Consider the following 17164-nt stretch of genomic DNA (forward strand, 5'->3'; position numbering starts at 1 on the left):
TGTTTGCTCAATTACATGGCACTCTCTTAGAGCTTAGTATATTCAAAGTGGTAGTTTATGAATGACATAGGATTTGCCTTGAAACTTTTTGAGGTACTGAGTGTCAAAATAGCATCACTTCTAATTTAATGGCCAAAACATCATAATTTAATGGATAGTAAATTTCTAGGCATATAACATAGGCTGTGTTGATATTTCCCTGAAATTGTAATGTCTTTTTTGGATCCAAAAAAAGGGAGAATCTATAGTTCCATGTCTTCACAGTGAATTCATTTACAAAATCTTTCTGTAATGCACAAGGCGACTGCCCACTCTCTTCATTGCCACTTTCATCTCTTTGTTTCTGAAGGTGTAGATGACTGGATTCAGTAAAGGAGTGATAAATACATCAAAAATAGCAAGATACTTATCCAGGTGTGATGTGGGAGAAGGCCATGTGTAGAAAAACATAAATGGCCCAAAGAACAAAACTACCACAGTAATATGAGCTGACAGGGTAGAAAGGGCCTTGGATGAACCACCAGAAAAATGTTTCCGAACACTGAGCAGAATGAAGATGTAAGAAATGACCAGTAGGACAAAGGAGCCCACTGAAATGAACCCACTACCAACAGTCACCATGAACTCCAGTTCTTGAGTGTCTATGCAGGCAAGCCTGAGGAGCCGCGGAAGGTCACAGTAAAAACTGTCCAATACGTTAGGGCCACAGAAAGGCAAATCTACCACAAAAACCAATTGGACCACCGAGTGGGAAATGCCAATAATCCAGGAAGTAACTAAAAAGAATAGACACATTCTTGGACTCATGATGGTAAGGTAGTGGAGGGGCTTGCATATGGCCACATATCTGTCAAAGGCCATGGCTATGAGCAGTACCATCTCAGTGCCCCCAACAGCATGATTGAAGAAGATCTGGGTAATACATCCCCAAAAGGAGATGGCTTTATGAGTCTTGAAAATATCACCAATCATCTTAGGGGCTGTGATTGAACAAAATAGCATATCAATGACAGAGAGATTGGCCAGGAGCAAATACACAGGGGAGAACAGATGAGGATCCAAGGTCACAGTGAACACAATGACAAGGTTTCCCATAATGCTTGCAAAGTAGAACAAAAAAGAGAAAACAAAAAGGAGAAGCTGGATCTCCGATGAATTGGTAAGTCCCAGGAACACAAACTCTGATACTACAGAGTGATTTGTCCCATCCATTGTTTCAGACCCTTGATCAGTTTTCATATAAACTAAAGGAGGAAAGAAAATGAAAAAAGAATTACTTAGGCAAGTCCTTGTGTTTAAAAAAGAGAGCCTCCCACCCATGAAAAAAATTATATCAACATTTTACAAAGCCAAATAAACTTCACCACATGCACACTAGAATTTGACTTTGAAGTGTTGATCGATTTTCATACAGCATTATAGTTTTAAAATTACTGCTACTCTATTAGTATTTGCCTAGGGCTGATGGAGATAGGAGTATTGGGTAGTGATTACCAAAGGATAATATGTTTCTTTCATGGGTGATGAAAATATTCTAAAACTTATTGTTGTGACAGATGCACAACTCTTATTATACTAAAATCATGAAAATTAATAAATTGAAGGGGTTTTTAATTATAACTCAATAAAGCCATTATAACAAAAAATGTAGTACTATTAAATTATTCAATCAATTTACCTATTTCTCTTCTGCTTTCACCTATTAAATTATTCAATCAATTTACCTATTTCTCTTCTGTTTCACCTAATTTTTCATGCATATTTTCTATTTTCTACTGCACAGTGCATTGTGCTTGCTTGGAATGGAAGGTCACCTTCAAATACTTTTGACTGTGATTACATATAGATGGATGTAACTTCAGCCATTCACATAAGCCTCATCACCATTACTCATGTACAGCATACAGATTTCAGTGGATCTACTCCATCAATCATATTATTCAATTAGAATTTGAGTTTTCATTTCTTTCTTCAACTTCCAACATTTCTCTTGTCCTATTCTCCAACCTACAAGAGGGAATTCTCAAAGATCCAACTCAAACCTCATTTGTGAAATCTTCCAAATCTTCCTGAGTCTCTACACTCTTAATATGCTATTTATTTCACTATGCCTCTCATGATTATATAATGCTCATCTCTCCAATTAAAATGTGGCTTCTTGGTAGCAAGAATCATGTCCAGTACATACGAGCAGCCCCTGCTACCATCACAACCATGGACAGTGACTAATAACAGGGTTTCATACTTGTTCCATGAAGGAAGAAATTAATGGAACTGAAGAATGGTACTCAAAAGAATGTGTGCATGTGTGTGTGTACGTATGCATGTGTGTTATTATATACTTATATATGTTCAGTTAGGTTTAATTAGTATGATGTTTTTGATGTCAAGAAGAAGTTATCACCAGATCCTAAGACTCATTCCTTTATTGATAAGCACACAAAGTAACATTCACACATGATAATTGTCATATAAAAAATTTTGGATCTCAATTATTAGTTATTATTAGTTTAAAATAGTTAAGAAATGTTCAATGCATTTCAAAATGAGAGAAGTAACTTTATTCTATAAGCAATGAACACGTATACTCAAAACAATCTCAGTTTGTTGCAGAAATAAATAACCTCCTTTTCAAATATAGATATATTCTCCTTTGACCCCAAAGTTAAGGACCCCATCATATAAAGACAGTCTGGATTTTTTTTCAAAATACTCTTGTAATGGATAAAAGAGTGACAAAATTAAAATATTGAGTGAAAAAAACACAGTAAAAACAGTGTTTGTACGTGTGGCGAGGATAGTAATTGAGCTATAAAAAAATAAAGTCTGGAAAAGAAACTGAAGGATAATGACCAGTTCCCAGCATAAAGAGGTCAGACAAGATCACAATTCTTTAGGGATAAACAACAAATGCCAGAGACAAACCATCACAAGTCTGCTGTTCAATGAGGTGTTCCTAATTTATTACAATATCCACTGCTTTCCAGTGAAATAATTTATAAGGAAGAGATATGGGAAGTGACCTGTTCATTACTACAAAGATCATTGGTGGCAGATTTTTAGAGTAGAACCAAGAACTCTGATTCTCAGTAAAAGTTCTTGGTTTTACATAGCTTTTGAATTAGTTTCCTCCTGCTGCTACAACAAACTACCACAAACAGTGACTTAAAACAACGCAAATGGGTTATGTTAAAGTTCAGGAGGTGAGAAGTCTAAAAGGGGTTTTATAGGCTAAAATCAAAGTCTGGGCAGAGCCGCATTCCTTCTGGAAATTCCTGGGGAGTATATGCTCCCTTGCCTTTTCCAGCTTCTAGAGAAGCTTACATTCCTGGCCTTGTAGTCTCTTCCTTCATCTTCTGCCTCTGTCATCTCACACCCTCTCCGAACCTGAACTTTCTGCCTTTATCTTATTAGGCACTTGTGAAAACTTTGGACCAACCCAGATAATCCTGGAAAATCTTCCTAAATACTTAATTTGATCACATCTGCAAAGTTCTTTTTGCCAGGTAGGGTAATATATGCACGTGTTCCAAGGATTTGGACAGGGACGTCTTTGAAGAGTCATTATACTTTATACTAGAGCTCTTTCATGTGCACTTGTATTTCGGGTAAAAAAATAAAACATTAAAACTAATATTAATTATTTTAGAATTCTGATAGAGGGAACTTTAGACAGCCTGTAAGGAAGGTGGGAGGGATATGGAGGAAGGACGGATAGACGGCACCTCCTAATATCTTCTGCATCAGTACATGCAAGTGGATTCTGATGCCAGCAACATGTAGGACCAAGCCTAGATAAATTCTGTATGTGAATAATAAAAAGTAAACCATGATAGTCAGCTAACCTATATATTCTTGGACAAGTAGCTATACAGAGTATATAACTGAACCTGAGAGTTTCTCTGAATGTTTTTTTTCATTAATTCAGCAAATATTTCTGAGTGCCCAGAAAGCCAAGCACTATTTTGAGAATGTAGATATATCATTGACTTGAATTACTGCATTTCTGAAGTCTATACCATGATAGAAAATGCAGTTTTGGTTTGTTACATACAAATCTTCCTTCTCCATAAAGGGTAAGAACCCTTGAAGGAATTTAACTTGTAAAATACCTTCAGAGTCTAAAACACTCTGCTTGCTTCTAGGTCAAGCTTCACCTTAAGGAAGCCTCTACTAAATGTACTGACTTTCTCTGTTTTCTGAATTCTTGCATACATAGCTTCCATTATGTTATTTATTTTTTTAGTTGCTTTCTATTAAATATGCATTGATTTCAATGCCCTGCATATAATATTAAGTATTCAGGGGAAGATTTCATTGATCATTATGCTGATTATAAAGTAACTGAAAACTAATGATGAGTAGACTATTTCTTGGTTTATTCACTCATTCATTCAAAATATATTTATGGAGCATCTATAAAGTTCCTACTATGGTGTTGAGCCTTGGAGATAACGAAAAATGTAGAAATGGAGTAGATATCAGTCTTGGAAGAGTCCACAATCTAGTATGAATTCCGTATATGTATGTTGAATAAATTAATAAAGCAAGAAAGTAAATGTATATATATACACATTTATACATATATGTATATATATATAAGATGGGATTCTAAGTTTATCAGAACTTAAATGCGAGTTGTATAAAACATTTTATGATTTTTAACCAAAATTTATGTCATGAACTCTGAACTAACTAATCAAAACTTCCCTAGGAATGGACAGAAAAATAAGGCAAAAAAGATTACTTTCTGATCATTAAGAGAGAAAAATGCTTTTAAACAAAACTTTTTAAGGCTTCCATGAAGTGGTAATAACACTGTGAGAATATACTATAAAATGGGAATAACACTGGTACTTCCTCAAATTCAAATAGAAAAAAAAAGATCAGATTAACAAAGAAATGATGGTAAACATGACTAGTATCAAATTTTTAAGGAAGAAAATTATCAAAATTAGAATATAATTTATTGGATCACTCAGAAAAAAGGATGTATGAGATTCTGTGTAATTAAGATGTGTAGTAAGTGCCTAGGCAGAAAACAAGGTAAATATAAAGAAAAGTAAGAAAGGTGAGTCAAAGGAAGACAAGGGGAAGTTGAAATATCAAATGTGACAGGAGACTAAGATGCCAGTTAGATGTGAAAAACAAAAATGAAAATCATGATAAAAGAGATGAGGTGGTGGCAATGCATACAATGAAAAGCCCCTGTATTCTAAAATATTTTCTCCTTGGACCAGGATTTAAGTCACTTCTTTTAACTTAGCAACTACATGTCCTAATTCTATACATCACTAAGGAAAGATGCTCCCTTAAGCTATAATAAGCAAACAGATCATCAGATGGCTTTCCTCAGTTCAGTTCTTATGCATGCAGGAAATGAGAGTTTCAATATTGAAGAAATTAGTGAGCCATTTTAACCTCTCATTAGCCAAGAAGGATGAGCTTCCATAGGTTAATGTAGGAGAACAGGTTAGCAGCAGATAAACTCTACAGGAAATTCTACAGGAAAATGAAATCTGTAGCTGAAAAAAAAGGGAGAAATGAGACCAAACACAAAATGCACCTGATTTATAAACCCTTAAAGAACAGATAAAACGAAAACAAAACAAATAGGAAATATCAGTAGGTTGGGAGACTTACCCAACTCCTGTTTTCAAGACTTCACCTTTTTTAAGTATCCATCTAAAGGCTCTGAGCAATAGTCCTTGAATGGCTTCAAGAGGGAGACACTGGGTAATGGATGTTTGGTTAATCTGAGACATTACAGACCATCCATGGAAAGAGTGTGTGTTCTGCTAAAACATTGCCAATACAGGTTATTCTATTTTGAGTTCTCTCAATGTTCTCAAGATTTATAATGATATGACATGAATTTTAACCTCATTTATTTAGATTACTTAAATGGTTATGATATGTGACAAATGAAGATTCTTTAGCAATTTCAGGGAATCATCATTTCAACGTCTTGACCCAGGTGTAATTGGATGTGGGAAACCTCTTAGAAAAGTTTCGCGTTCATTTTACATTTTATGAGTTTTGAAAAGAGATGCACATTATCTCCAATTAATAAATAATCATTGAGTTGAAAAGGATCTAAAAATATTTTTTGGCCCAGTTTCTTTCTTCTATTTTTCCGTAAAGGACATGTCAGTTCTTTCTCATTTGCATGGTTTGAAAATTCACTTCCTTACTTGGTTTTTGTTTTTTGTTAACGTAATAGTCCAAAGGATCTTCATTATGAAGAGAAAATCTCTAATCCTTTCACACAAACTCAGGTCCACTTAATTCTGTTTCTGTAGACATAAGAAAGTTGTCAAAAACTCTCTCACAAATATGTGGGTAAACTGGGTAAAAGCAAATAAAGATCATTCGTTTCTACACTCTATTTTAATCACCTTAATTCCTTTAGTCATTTCTCATAGGATTCATCTTCTACCCTTTCAACTCTGTACCTCTTATCTAAACACTCCCCTCTTAACCACCAAACATCTCATTGTTGTGACCTAGAAAAAAGTTCCAATAACTTTTAAAAATAGATACAAGAACAGGAAAATTGATTGTTGGCTCTTTAAATTCATTTTCCTACTTTTTTTCTCCATTCCTCAATCATCTATTGCATGATTTTAATTTGGAGTGAATTAGATTCCTGAATGTTTGTCTTCAAAGCAAGGTTTCAATCATTCTTTTTCTATCTTGATTCTATCAAATTGATGTTTTGTTTTATAAAACTGCACTTATCACTAGTATTATCTATGTAGCTTACATTTCCCTTAAGACAGAAGTAAAACAGACAATAAGTTTGTTATGAAGACAACAAGCATATTTGTCTCTACTTTCAATACTAGTAAATTTGGCTAATGACCCCTGGATACAATTAACCTACATCCTTGTCCTGGCCTGAACCATGGCAACATGCAGACTCCAGAATCTGCAACATGTCCTCAGTTGTACCTTTGGATCTCAAGACATTTCCATGTCCTTTTGAAAAATTAAAGTTGTTTCTCATTCTCAATATCCAGATTCATTCGTATTTATTCTCCTGTTGAGATCAGCATCTTCCCCTCTTCACTTATTCCTGCCCTTAGGTCAGTGCTTAGCTGATATGTGCAAAAAGCAAACAATTACCCATGTCTTCCTTGTAACTGAATTTTACCTATTTTAATATCTTCTTCCTATTATCAACTTCGTCCCCATCCTTTTCCCTATAGGTATTCAGAGACAATTATTTCAAGCACACAGAAGTATATAAAAGGTTTCCATGAATGGAAAATTACCTAATAAAGTGCACTGGAGAAGAGTGACCAAATAATGTTCTAATGACATGGGACTGCCAAACTAAATTTAACTAGTCAAAGAAATTGTCGCCAAGAAATATCTTTGGTGTGTAGAAAACAAAGGGAACATGTTGATAATAGGTTATAGGGGAGAGGGGAGAATGGCACTGAATTTTTAAGAAAGTAACCTCTGCCATTTGATTATAATTTATAATTTTATCCTGATGAATGCAAGTGTCCCTGGGTAATATTTGCTTTCTAAGAAATTCATACAAATATATGAAATGTATTTATAAATATCAATTTTCTCTATATTAGATAAACTAAGAATTGAAAGAATAAGCAGCAAAAATTTCTATTTTAAAAATACCCATAGCGTGGCCTTGATAAATAATAAACTTACCAAACTGTGAGTATTTTTTTGAAGATAAACATTGTCTAACTCATATTTCTTTCTTACAAAGCAATTTGTACAATTTCCTGCAATCAAAGGAACCTGACATATAGTCGTTAAATTTAACCAAATAATACAGTTGTCAAAATAACATTGTTCTTTATTGGGCCTGTAATTTGAACACAGGGATGATATGAATATGCAGATTTAACTCAAAATACTAAGAGGAAGCAATGGAGCGTGCTTCTGTCCCTTTTAAGCTCAGGTGCAGAGGACTGAGGTAGTCTTATTTCTTACTGCATGGCATGTTATCAGACTCAGTTTACAAAGTTCCCCTCTTTTGTTACATTTGTTTATTACTTTTTATCTCCATTCTCCATTCCTATTCCTTTTATAACATATTCAACCATCCTAATGAATTTCATATGTATCTGTTGTTGTATGTGTTATTGTAAAGCAAGTATTGTTTTGTATGCAAGCACATAAAAATATTGTAATACATATAATTCTATTCCTTGCTTTATTTAACTTTGTTCCTGTTGCTATTATTTCTAAATACTACATGGGGATGCATGGTGGGTATGCACCACTGTTTTACTTGTCCAATGATTTCATAAAGGACACTAAGATTACCTTCATGTTTTTCAGGGCCTCATCATAGGATTGTGCAAAAGTTGGATGAACTTGGGGCAGTGTGATGGTGGCTTAGTGGCAGAATTCTTGCCTGCCATGCTGGAGACCTGGTTTCAATTCCCGATGCCTGCCCATGTTAAAAAAAAAAAAGGTTGGATGAACCTGCCCCAGCTTCCTTCAACACCCCCATCCAAATAATGCTTATATCCAGCTGAAATAACTGCTGTGAACATACCAGTTGTTAAAATTCTGAAATACTCATACACTCATTAATATATAGCCACAGTCACAAGTCTCTAGAGGCTCCATCTGCCACCGAAGCTCTTGTCTCAGAACTCATTATGGATCAGTTACTAAAATGTCAATGCATGAAAGCAAATAGGAGTCTTGAGGACCCTACTCCGAGTCTGTTATTAGCATCTATTCTGCTGAGTTGGTACCTGGTATAGGTACCAACTATACCAGGAAGTTGTTTCATATTTGATTACCACACCTACTCTGTACCAAAAGCAGCACTGCAATGAAGACCATCATATATGTCCCTTCATACCAGCACACACTGAGTTTGACTGAGTCCTGCTAGGCTGCTCTCAAAACTGTTTGGCAGCAGTTCTTCCAGTAGCACACAATCTCTATATGCTTATACTTTTTCCAATACCTGGTATTGTCCAGCTATTTATTTCTCCCACTATAATAGATATGAAGTGATACCTCACTGTTGCTTTAATTTGTGTTTTTATACTATTTAATAAATTTGCGCATCTCTTTGTGTATTTGTTAGGCTTGTGAGCTTTCCATTTTATAAATTGCCTGTTCATAATCTTTGCTCACATTGTTATTTCCATGTTTCATGTTGATTTCTATATTCTGGATTAATTTCCCTTGTCAATTTTCCCATTGCAAGTATTTTCACCAAATCTGCTATTTTTCTTAATAGAAAAAGTTTTGAGCGTAAGAGACCCTTCCATGCCCCTAGGTTACAAATACATTCTCCTGGGGTGCAAGGATAGTTCAGTGATAGAATTCTCACCTGCCATGCAGGAGATCTGGGTTCAGTTCCCAGCCCAAGCACATCCCCAAAAAACCAACCAACCAACCAACAAAAACAAACAAATAAAAAATTCAACAAATGGTGCTGCAATAACAGGATACTCACATGGAAAAAGAATGAAATATGACTCCTGCCATACACCATACAAAAACAAGCAAACAAATAAAATGAAACAAAAGTGGTTTTAAATATGCCCAAAAAGCTAAAGGGAAACATGAACAAAGTATTAAAGGACATGATGAAAATGACTGATGGACCCAAACAGAATATCAGAGGGAAGCAAATTATGAAAATAAACCAAACAGAGCTGAAAACCACAATACCAGGAAAAAATTCCGTAGACAGTTTCAACAACATATTGGAGCTGCTTGAAGAAAGAATCAATGGTCTTGAAGATAAGACAATTGAAATCATACAGTCTAAGGAGCAGAAAGTAGAAAGAATGAAGAAAAGTGAACAGAGTCTGAAGAATCTGTGCGACACCATGAAACTTATTCATATGTACATTATGGGAATTCCAGAAGGAGAATAAAGAGAGAAAGGGGCAGAGAATACATCCAAAGAAATAATGATTTAAAACCTCCCAAATTTAACAAAAGGCATGAATATACACACCCAGGAAGCTCAGCAAACTCCAAACAGGATAATCCCAAATAGACTCATGTTGCACCACATTGTTACTTATAATTTTAAGTGAATTTTAAGACCTTTCTCAACTGTTAAATTCAGTTCATTAGTGGATATTCTTTGGATAATTTTTAATGACATTGAATATTGAATATTGATTCATTGGTCAAGCTATTTTTGTGTGTGTGTGTGTCACTTTACTTAAGCCTTTACTGAATGTCTGTATCTTTGGATCATATGTGAATGTATTCACTTTTACTTCAAGAATGACATATTTTGCCATGAAGAAAATGTAAATAGAGTGTACACGGCTGTAGGTGCTTATACTTTGTGTGCTCATGAGATCTGCTGGTCTACTAAGCAAAATGTATATGACAGACAATTCTCAATTACCCAACTTCAGATTCTCTCTGTGAAATAGAAGTCAGTTACTTTGGTTAAAAGTCATTATTGTGGGTGATGGAAACTGTACAAGAAGTAATAGTGGCCAAAAAACATGAATGAGCATGCAAAGTAATATGATCTGGTTTTGTTTTCAAAGGAAATAGTTAGATTTATCCTAAAATAAAATATCTGTTTATTTCTGAATGTGAAAGAGGATAGTAAAAGACAAAAATGAGGGGGGTGCTGCACTTTGAGGGTAGTCAATGGTAGAATTCTCGGCTGCCATGCAGGAGACACGGTTCAATTTCTGGTCCATGCAATTTTCAAACAAACAAAGAAACCAGCAAAAAAATCAACCATCCAAAATTCCACAAATAGTACTTTCTTAACAGGATACTCACATGAAAAAAAGTGAAATGTGACCTCGCCATACAGCATACAAAAAAAAATGAGTGGCTATACAAATCCACAGAGGAACTCTCTGCCCGCCCCCACTACATGACACATGACTCTCAGGGCTGTAAATCTCCCTGTCACCATAGGATCTGACTCCAAGGAATGAGCTTGGCCCTGGCGTCATGGGATTGAGAAAGACTCTTTGACAAAAAGGGGAAGAGAAATGAAGTAAAACAAAGTTTCAGTGGCTGAGAGATTTCAATTAGAGTTGAGAGGTTATTTTGGAGGTTAGTCAAATGCACTAAACAGATATCCCTTTGCAGTTCTTGGTGTACTGGAGTGGCTAGAGGGAAATACCAGAAACTGTTGAACTGTAGTCCAGTAGCCTTGATTCTTGAAGATGACTGTATCCTGTAGAGCTTTTATGGTATGACCACATGATTGTGAAACTTTGTGACTGACGGTCCTTTCACCCAGTGTATAGACAAATGAGTAAGAAAGTAAAGACAAAATTAAATAAATAAATAGGGATAGGGGACATGGGAGGCTTTGACTGTTCTTTTTAAATTTTATTTTGATTATTATTATTCTTGTTTTCAGACTAATAGAAATCTTCAAACACCTATTGTGATGATGAATGAACAACTATATAATGATACTGTGAACCATTTATTGTATACTGTAGATGACTATAGGTATAAGAATGCATCTCAATAAAATTGCACTTTATAATAGGAAAAATGAGTGGCTGTAAGGTTTTCAGAAAGTAAATTCTTTTTTCCTTGGTTTATAAATAATGATGATAAAAAAGAAACACTGAGATATGTTAAAATTTTGGCAACGTTTTCACAGCTAAGTTCTCATGGGTTCATTTTTTTAAAACTGACATGCTTTACTGCCAAAAAATATTAAAGCAAGAATAGAAATCAGGTTTTCTCTCTGTTATAATAACCTGAAAAAACTGATTTTGATGTTCTCAAATTCTGTTCTTAATTGGAGGCAGTAAATGGTATTCTTTATGTTCTGGATAATCTTCCTAACTTAGCAGAGATCCTTCAGCTCATGAGAACGATATTTTGTCCCTTACACTGACTTAATGTGGCCACATTAGTTTTTTAAAGTCAGTTGCCCATGAAATAGCTAAAGTTCCTTGTGCTGTTTATTTTTAAACAATAGATTGTCACTCTGATCAATAAAGTGCTATAACTGTTCTTGTTTTCACGTATTTATACTACCTGTGCAGCTACCTCATCCAAGTGACCATTCTCTTTCAGTAAGTAATTTCCGATAGCTCTTTTTATTTTGCTTTCCCAAGATCAGATGCTAAATTCAAGAAAAATAAAAACTATAAAAGAAGTAAGTAGACCGGAAAGATGCAGTAGACAACAGTGAAAGCACAAGACAGTTTAGAGGACATAACAGGACATTCCAGGGTAAATATGTATACAGGGAATTTACCAGAGTTCAACATTTGCCCTTACAGGTGTTTCCATTTATTATAACAAATATAACGTTTTTTTCTAAATTAGTCCCAGATTGTCATTTATTCTGGTTACCTATTTACCCACAGTAATACAAGGGAAAAAAAGACACAATCCTTTGCACATCTGCAATATCACTTACAACCCGGTCCTCCAAGGCAGACACATTTAATTCATGGATTATAAAGTAAATTTTGTGCATTGTGTTCAGAAGTTTTAAAAAGAAAAGAAGAGAAAGGGGAAGCAAAAAATTGAGTAGAACTTCCTAAAGATAGGTACCATGAGAAACTTTATTTCAGATGCATATGTTCGCAGGTGCTAGGGGTAGTTATGCTACATTCCTTAAGGTAGGTCACTGTCAAAAAGTGTGAAAGCCACTGCTCTTAGTGACTCCCCCTTGCCATTTAGTCTCTCTCCCCTCATACTCCATAGCTGAATCCTTGTGACAAACCCACAGAAGTTCATCAGGACATGATCTTGTGCAGTAGGCATCTTATGCCAAGTAAAACAGAACAATTTTAAGGGAATAGCAGTAGAGGAAGGTTAGAAAGAGATAGAGCAGGGAGTGAAAGGAAGGAGTGGAAGAAGGGAACAGAGCAGAGCAAGGAGGAGAAGAAATCCTGGAAGAGGAATAGGAAAGAGAAAGAAAACCTTCTTAGTTCAGAGACCATTGAGCTATTGAGGAAGAAGGAGATTGGAAGAAAGGGGGAATGAAAATTTAATAAGTTTGAGTAGTATGATACATGTCAGGGAGAAACATCATGTTTTCTGCTTCTTTCTTTATAGTCCAAGAAAAGCTTACACAGTTTCTACTCAGAGAATGCAGCTATTGACTCCAGTGTGTAAGCTCTCAAAAGACTCTGCCCTCCTTACACACTCAGCTCAAAAGTGTTTGGTGGGGGAGCGGGGACAGCAGCTCTTTTCAGTGGAGAAATTCAGTTGAAAGCTCCCTTAGCAATGCCCCATTGATTATTGACAGGAATTCCTATTTGTGAGACAGACTCCTGCTAAAAGAGACTTCTTCCTCTGAGAAGACCTTAAAGAAACCTGCTCTATTTTGCATCTCTAATAATTACCTCATACAAAAGTAACTCCCTTGGAATTGAGATTCAGATTTATTATAAACTTTAATTTGTAAATACTTTATATGAACTCCTTCTCCCTTTTCAGAAGTGAATGTCACACATTCATAAGTGAATGACAAATTAAGACACTTTATCAACATGAATAATCAAAACAAGAGGAAGTAGAGTGAAGCTACTCTCTGAATTTGACCAGCAAGGATAGAACTCAAGTAGTCAAGGAGGAGAATTCAAAAGGCAGTCAATCACTTAAGAAATCTTCCCATAACTTAATAGCCATCTGCATATTCTCCTCATTGCCATCTTCATTTCTTGATTCCTGAGTGTATAAATAACAGGATTCAGGAAAGGAGTGAGAACTGCATCAAAAAGGCCCAGAAACTTATCCAGAGGTATGGAAGGAGATGGCCATGTATAGAAGAATAACAGAGAACCAAAAAACAAAACCACCACAGTGATATGAGCCAAAAGAGTGGACAGAGCCTTGAATGAACCAGCTGAAGAGAGTTTCTGAACACTGAAAATGATGACAATATAGGAAATGAGCAATATGAAGAAGGAAGCCACAGAGATGAATCCACTATTGGTTGTGATCATAAACTCCAGTTGGTAGGTGTCTGTTCAGGCAAGTTTGATGAACCGAGGAAGGTCACAGTAAAAGCTATCCAACACATTAGGGCCACAAAAAGGTAAGCTTATTACAAAAGCCAATTGAACCAAAGAATGAACAAGGCCAACCACCCAAGCAGTCACTAAAAGGAAAATGCACATCTGTGGGCTCATGATGGTGAGATAGTGGAGGGGTTTACATATGGCCACACATAACGTGGATGAAGAAGATCTGAGTGATGCAGCCTCTGAAGGAAATGACTTTGCAGTTTCTAAAAAGGTCAAAAGTCATCTTGGGAGATGCAACAGAAGAAACACCCAAGTCAATTAGGGAGAGGTTGGCCAATAGAAAGTACATGGGGGAGTGTAAGTGAGGGTCAGAAGTAACCGTGAGCAGAATGAGGGAGTTTCCCATCATGCTTGCCACACAGAACATGGAAGAGAACACAAAGAGGAAAAGTTGCATTTCCCATGAATTGGTGAGTCCCAGTAATACAAACTATGACACCACAGAGTGATTTACTCCATCCATTGGCTTTGTTACCAGGGCTGCCTGAAAGAAGAGAATGGGAAAAAATATAAATTATGACAATGACACTTATGAATATCATTTCTATATATGACTAAGAAGGAGAAGCCAAATTTTGGGAGCCCATTAACATTTAAGAATTATAGCTGAACTTATATGTTCATAGCCTTTCACAATTTCATATGTGAAATTGTGCTCACATCAATAAGTTAGTGACTGTCATGTTCAGCTGCTTCAGTTTGTATTTTACAAAAGAATCATTACCTGAAGAAGTAGATACTAAGAACAAAAAACAAAATACCTGGACCCTCACCACACATGATTTGGTATGCACTGCCTGAGAGTAATCTGCATATGATCTCAAAATCTTAAAACGTTGAAGAGCATCAGAGTGCATGGAAAAAGACTTTGTTCAAAACACTACATGAGTGTTCACAGTATCTTGTTTTTATTTGCTTTTATTTAGAGAATCATAACATAGTTTACCCACTGACAGATTGACCTTGGGTAAGTTACCTATACTCTTTCAGCTTCAGTTTGTCTATGAAATTGGAACTAATAAAATAAATTATGTATTTTAATTATAAGACTACATTAATATTCAGTTGATGTTAATTCTTCTTCACTTTCTTTTAGATGCACAAAATAGCACTGAATATATGAGATTAAATTAATGAATGATAAGAAAATGTGGAGGTACTGGCCAACAGAAAGCATCAAAATTCTGTTTCAGAAAAGATATTCCAATCATGAATTATGGTTATCTCCTCCTATAAATGCATATACTTTTAATGATATAAATTAAAACCATCTTATACAAATTAAATTAATTTTCTCTTAAAAAGCTATATATTTCTTAATTGTATCTACCACAAATGTAATTCACTGATTAATTATTTTAAGTTTTCCACCCAACCAGACTGCAAGCCCCATAAACTTTGGGACTATACCTGTCTTATTCACTAACACATCCAGAAAGTTTGAATCACTCCGATTGCATAATAGGGGTAAATAAGTGTTAGCTGAAAGGATGAATGCAATTTTCATCTGCTTTAGATTAGAGCTGACCAAGTCAAAAAAGGTCAAGTCAATAGAACTCAGAAAAAGGAAAAAATTTGTGTGAAAGGAGGACCAAAAGTAGGAAAATGACTAAAATGAAGTATCCTAAATCTATTCAAGAAGAATGAAATCAATGAGATCATCTTTGGGTCCTACTGATAAACTCAAGATCCCTAATTCAGGAAAATCTCTACTTATTACACAAGAGTAAAAACATATGTGAATACATTAAATAAATTGACCAAAACCAGACGTTTACTTCATGTTAAAGCTTAGACTAGAACACAGATTCACTGACTCCAAGATCAATACCCTCACCAAATCCCTACTATATCTCAATTAACCATGGCTCCCTGAAAATTCAGCCTGAACAAAAACATGCGATAGAGTGATGACAGAAATTGTTCGTGAAAGATGAATGCTTTGAATAGCCGATGACTGCCACATATCAATATACCAGTGACAAATACCTCAGCCTACGTGATGATAATCCTCTCTGACAACTGTCTGTCAACAAATGAACATAGCTCAGTGTCCTGGGAAACTTTGCCTTTGTTAAAACACTTATTCTTATACTAATTGTTCAAGAAAATACTCCACAGTATATTGATATTGATCATCAATTTCAATGTGGATGCAGGGACTCCAGACTTAATCTAGGGTTTCATATGAAAGATTTTCATGTGTGGCTGTACATTCATTGATTTCATCTCTCAGGGAGTATGAAAATAGCAAACAAAATCTAATAGAAACGACTTCTATTATTTTGAAATAAGTTTCATGGCATAATGAAATGAGTTTAGGCTTCAGTATCTGAAAAACAACATTTCACATTTCACATTCAGCCACCTAAATACTCAGTGACATTGTGTAACATGTATTTCATTTCTGTGCCCTCTTTCTTCTATCTGAAATATGGAAATAATTCATGCCATTTAATGCACCTGCCATGTATCTGCTTTATTCTCTTCTCACTGACCCTGAATTTATCAGCTCACACAAGCAAAGCCTCATCAGAATGCTCACCTTCCTACATTTTTCTGTTCCCAAAGTTATTCAACAGTGATCAAAACAAACCGATCATAGTGCCAATGGCTTAATTGGTTCTTTTTGCTTCCAGATGAACAGCAAACTCCTAACAGAGCATTCAAAGCCCTTTCAAATGTAGTTCTTTCCAACCTCATTTCTCCTACTTTTTTTTCTTTCATCTTATGATGCAACATGATCATATGAATGATTCTCCAACCTGCCTTTGGTAACAGATGTAATCACAGGCTCTGCTGAATTCAAAACATGACAAAGCCATTGGCTTTTTTCAAGTGTCTGAAACATAACTCTAGAAACAGTGTAGTTCTAGTTAAAAATCACAGGCGGGTGGGCCACGGTGGCTCAGCAGGCAGAGTTCTCACCTACCATGCTGGAAACCTGGGTTCAATTGCCAGTGCCTGCCCATGACAAAAAGAAAAAGAAAAATCAAAATCAATTAGCCTTTTCCAAATGTCAATTCTCTCACTATTATCCAATTGTACTACTTAATTCCTAACTCTGGGCATTATCTAAAATGCAGAAAGAAAACACCCATGCCTGTTAGGATGTGATTTATGTACACAACATTCCCAACAAAAGAATTCTATCTGACACT

The 17164-nt window shown here is 35.4% G+C and overlaps 1 protein-coding gene and 1 pseudogene across 1 annotated transcript; both read right to left on the reverse strand.

Annotated features, from left to right (window-relative positions):
* Positions 1 to 273: 273 nt before the first annotated feature.
* Positions 274 to 1215, reverse strand: LOC143655062 (olfactory receptor 4F15-like). The gene has a single exon (XM_077126612.1). The coding sequence runs from the start codon at positions 1210 to 1212 to the stop codon at positions 274 to 276; it is 939 nt and encodes a 312-aa protein (XP_076982727.1). The 5' UTR covers positions 1213 to 1215.
* A 12359-nt stretch (positions 1216 to 13574) lies between these two features.
* Positions 13575 to 14466, reverse strand: LOC143655063 (olfactory receptor 4F3/4F16/4F29-like; annotated as a pseudogene).
* Positions 14467 to 17164: the final 2698 nt, after the last annotated feature.

Source organism: Tamandua tetradactyla, chromosome 14 (genome assembly GCF_023851605.1).
Source record: "Tamandua tetradactyla isolate mTamTet1 chromosome 14, mTamTet1.pri, whole genome shotgun sequence".
NCBI classification, from domain to species: domain Eukaryota; kingdom Metazoa; phylum Chordata; class Mammalia; order Pilosa; family Myrmecophagidae; genus Tamandua; species Tamandua tetradactyla.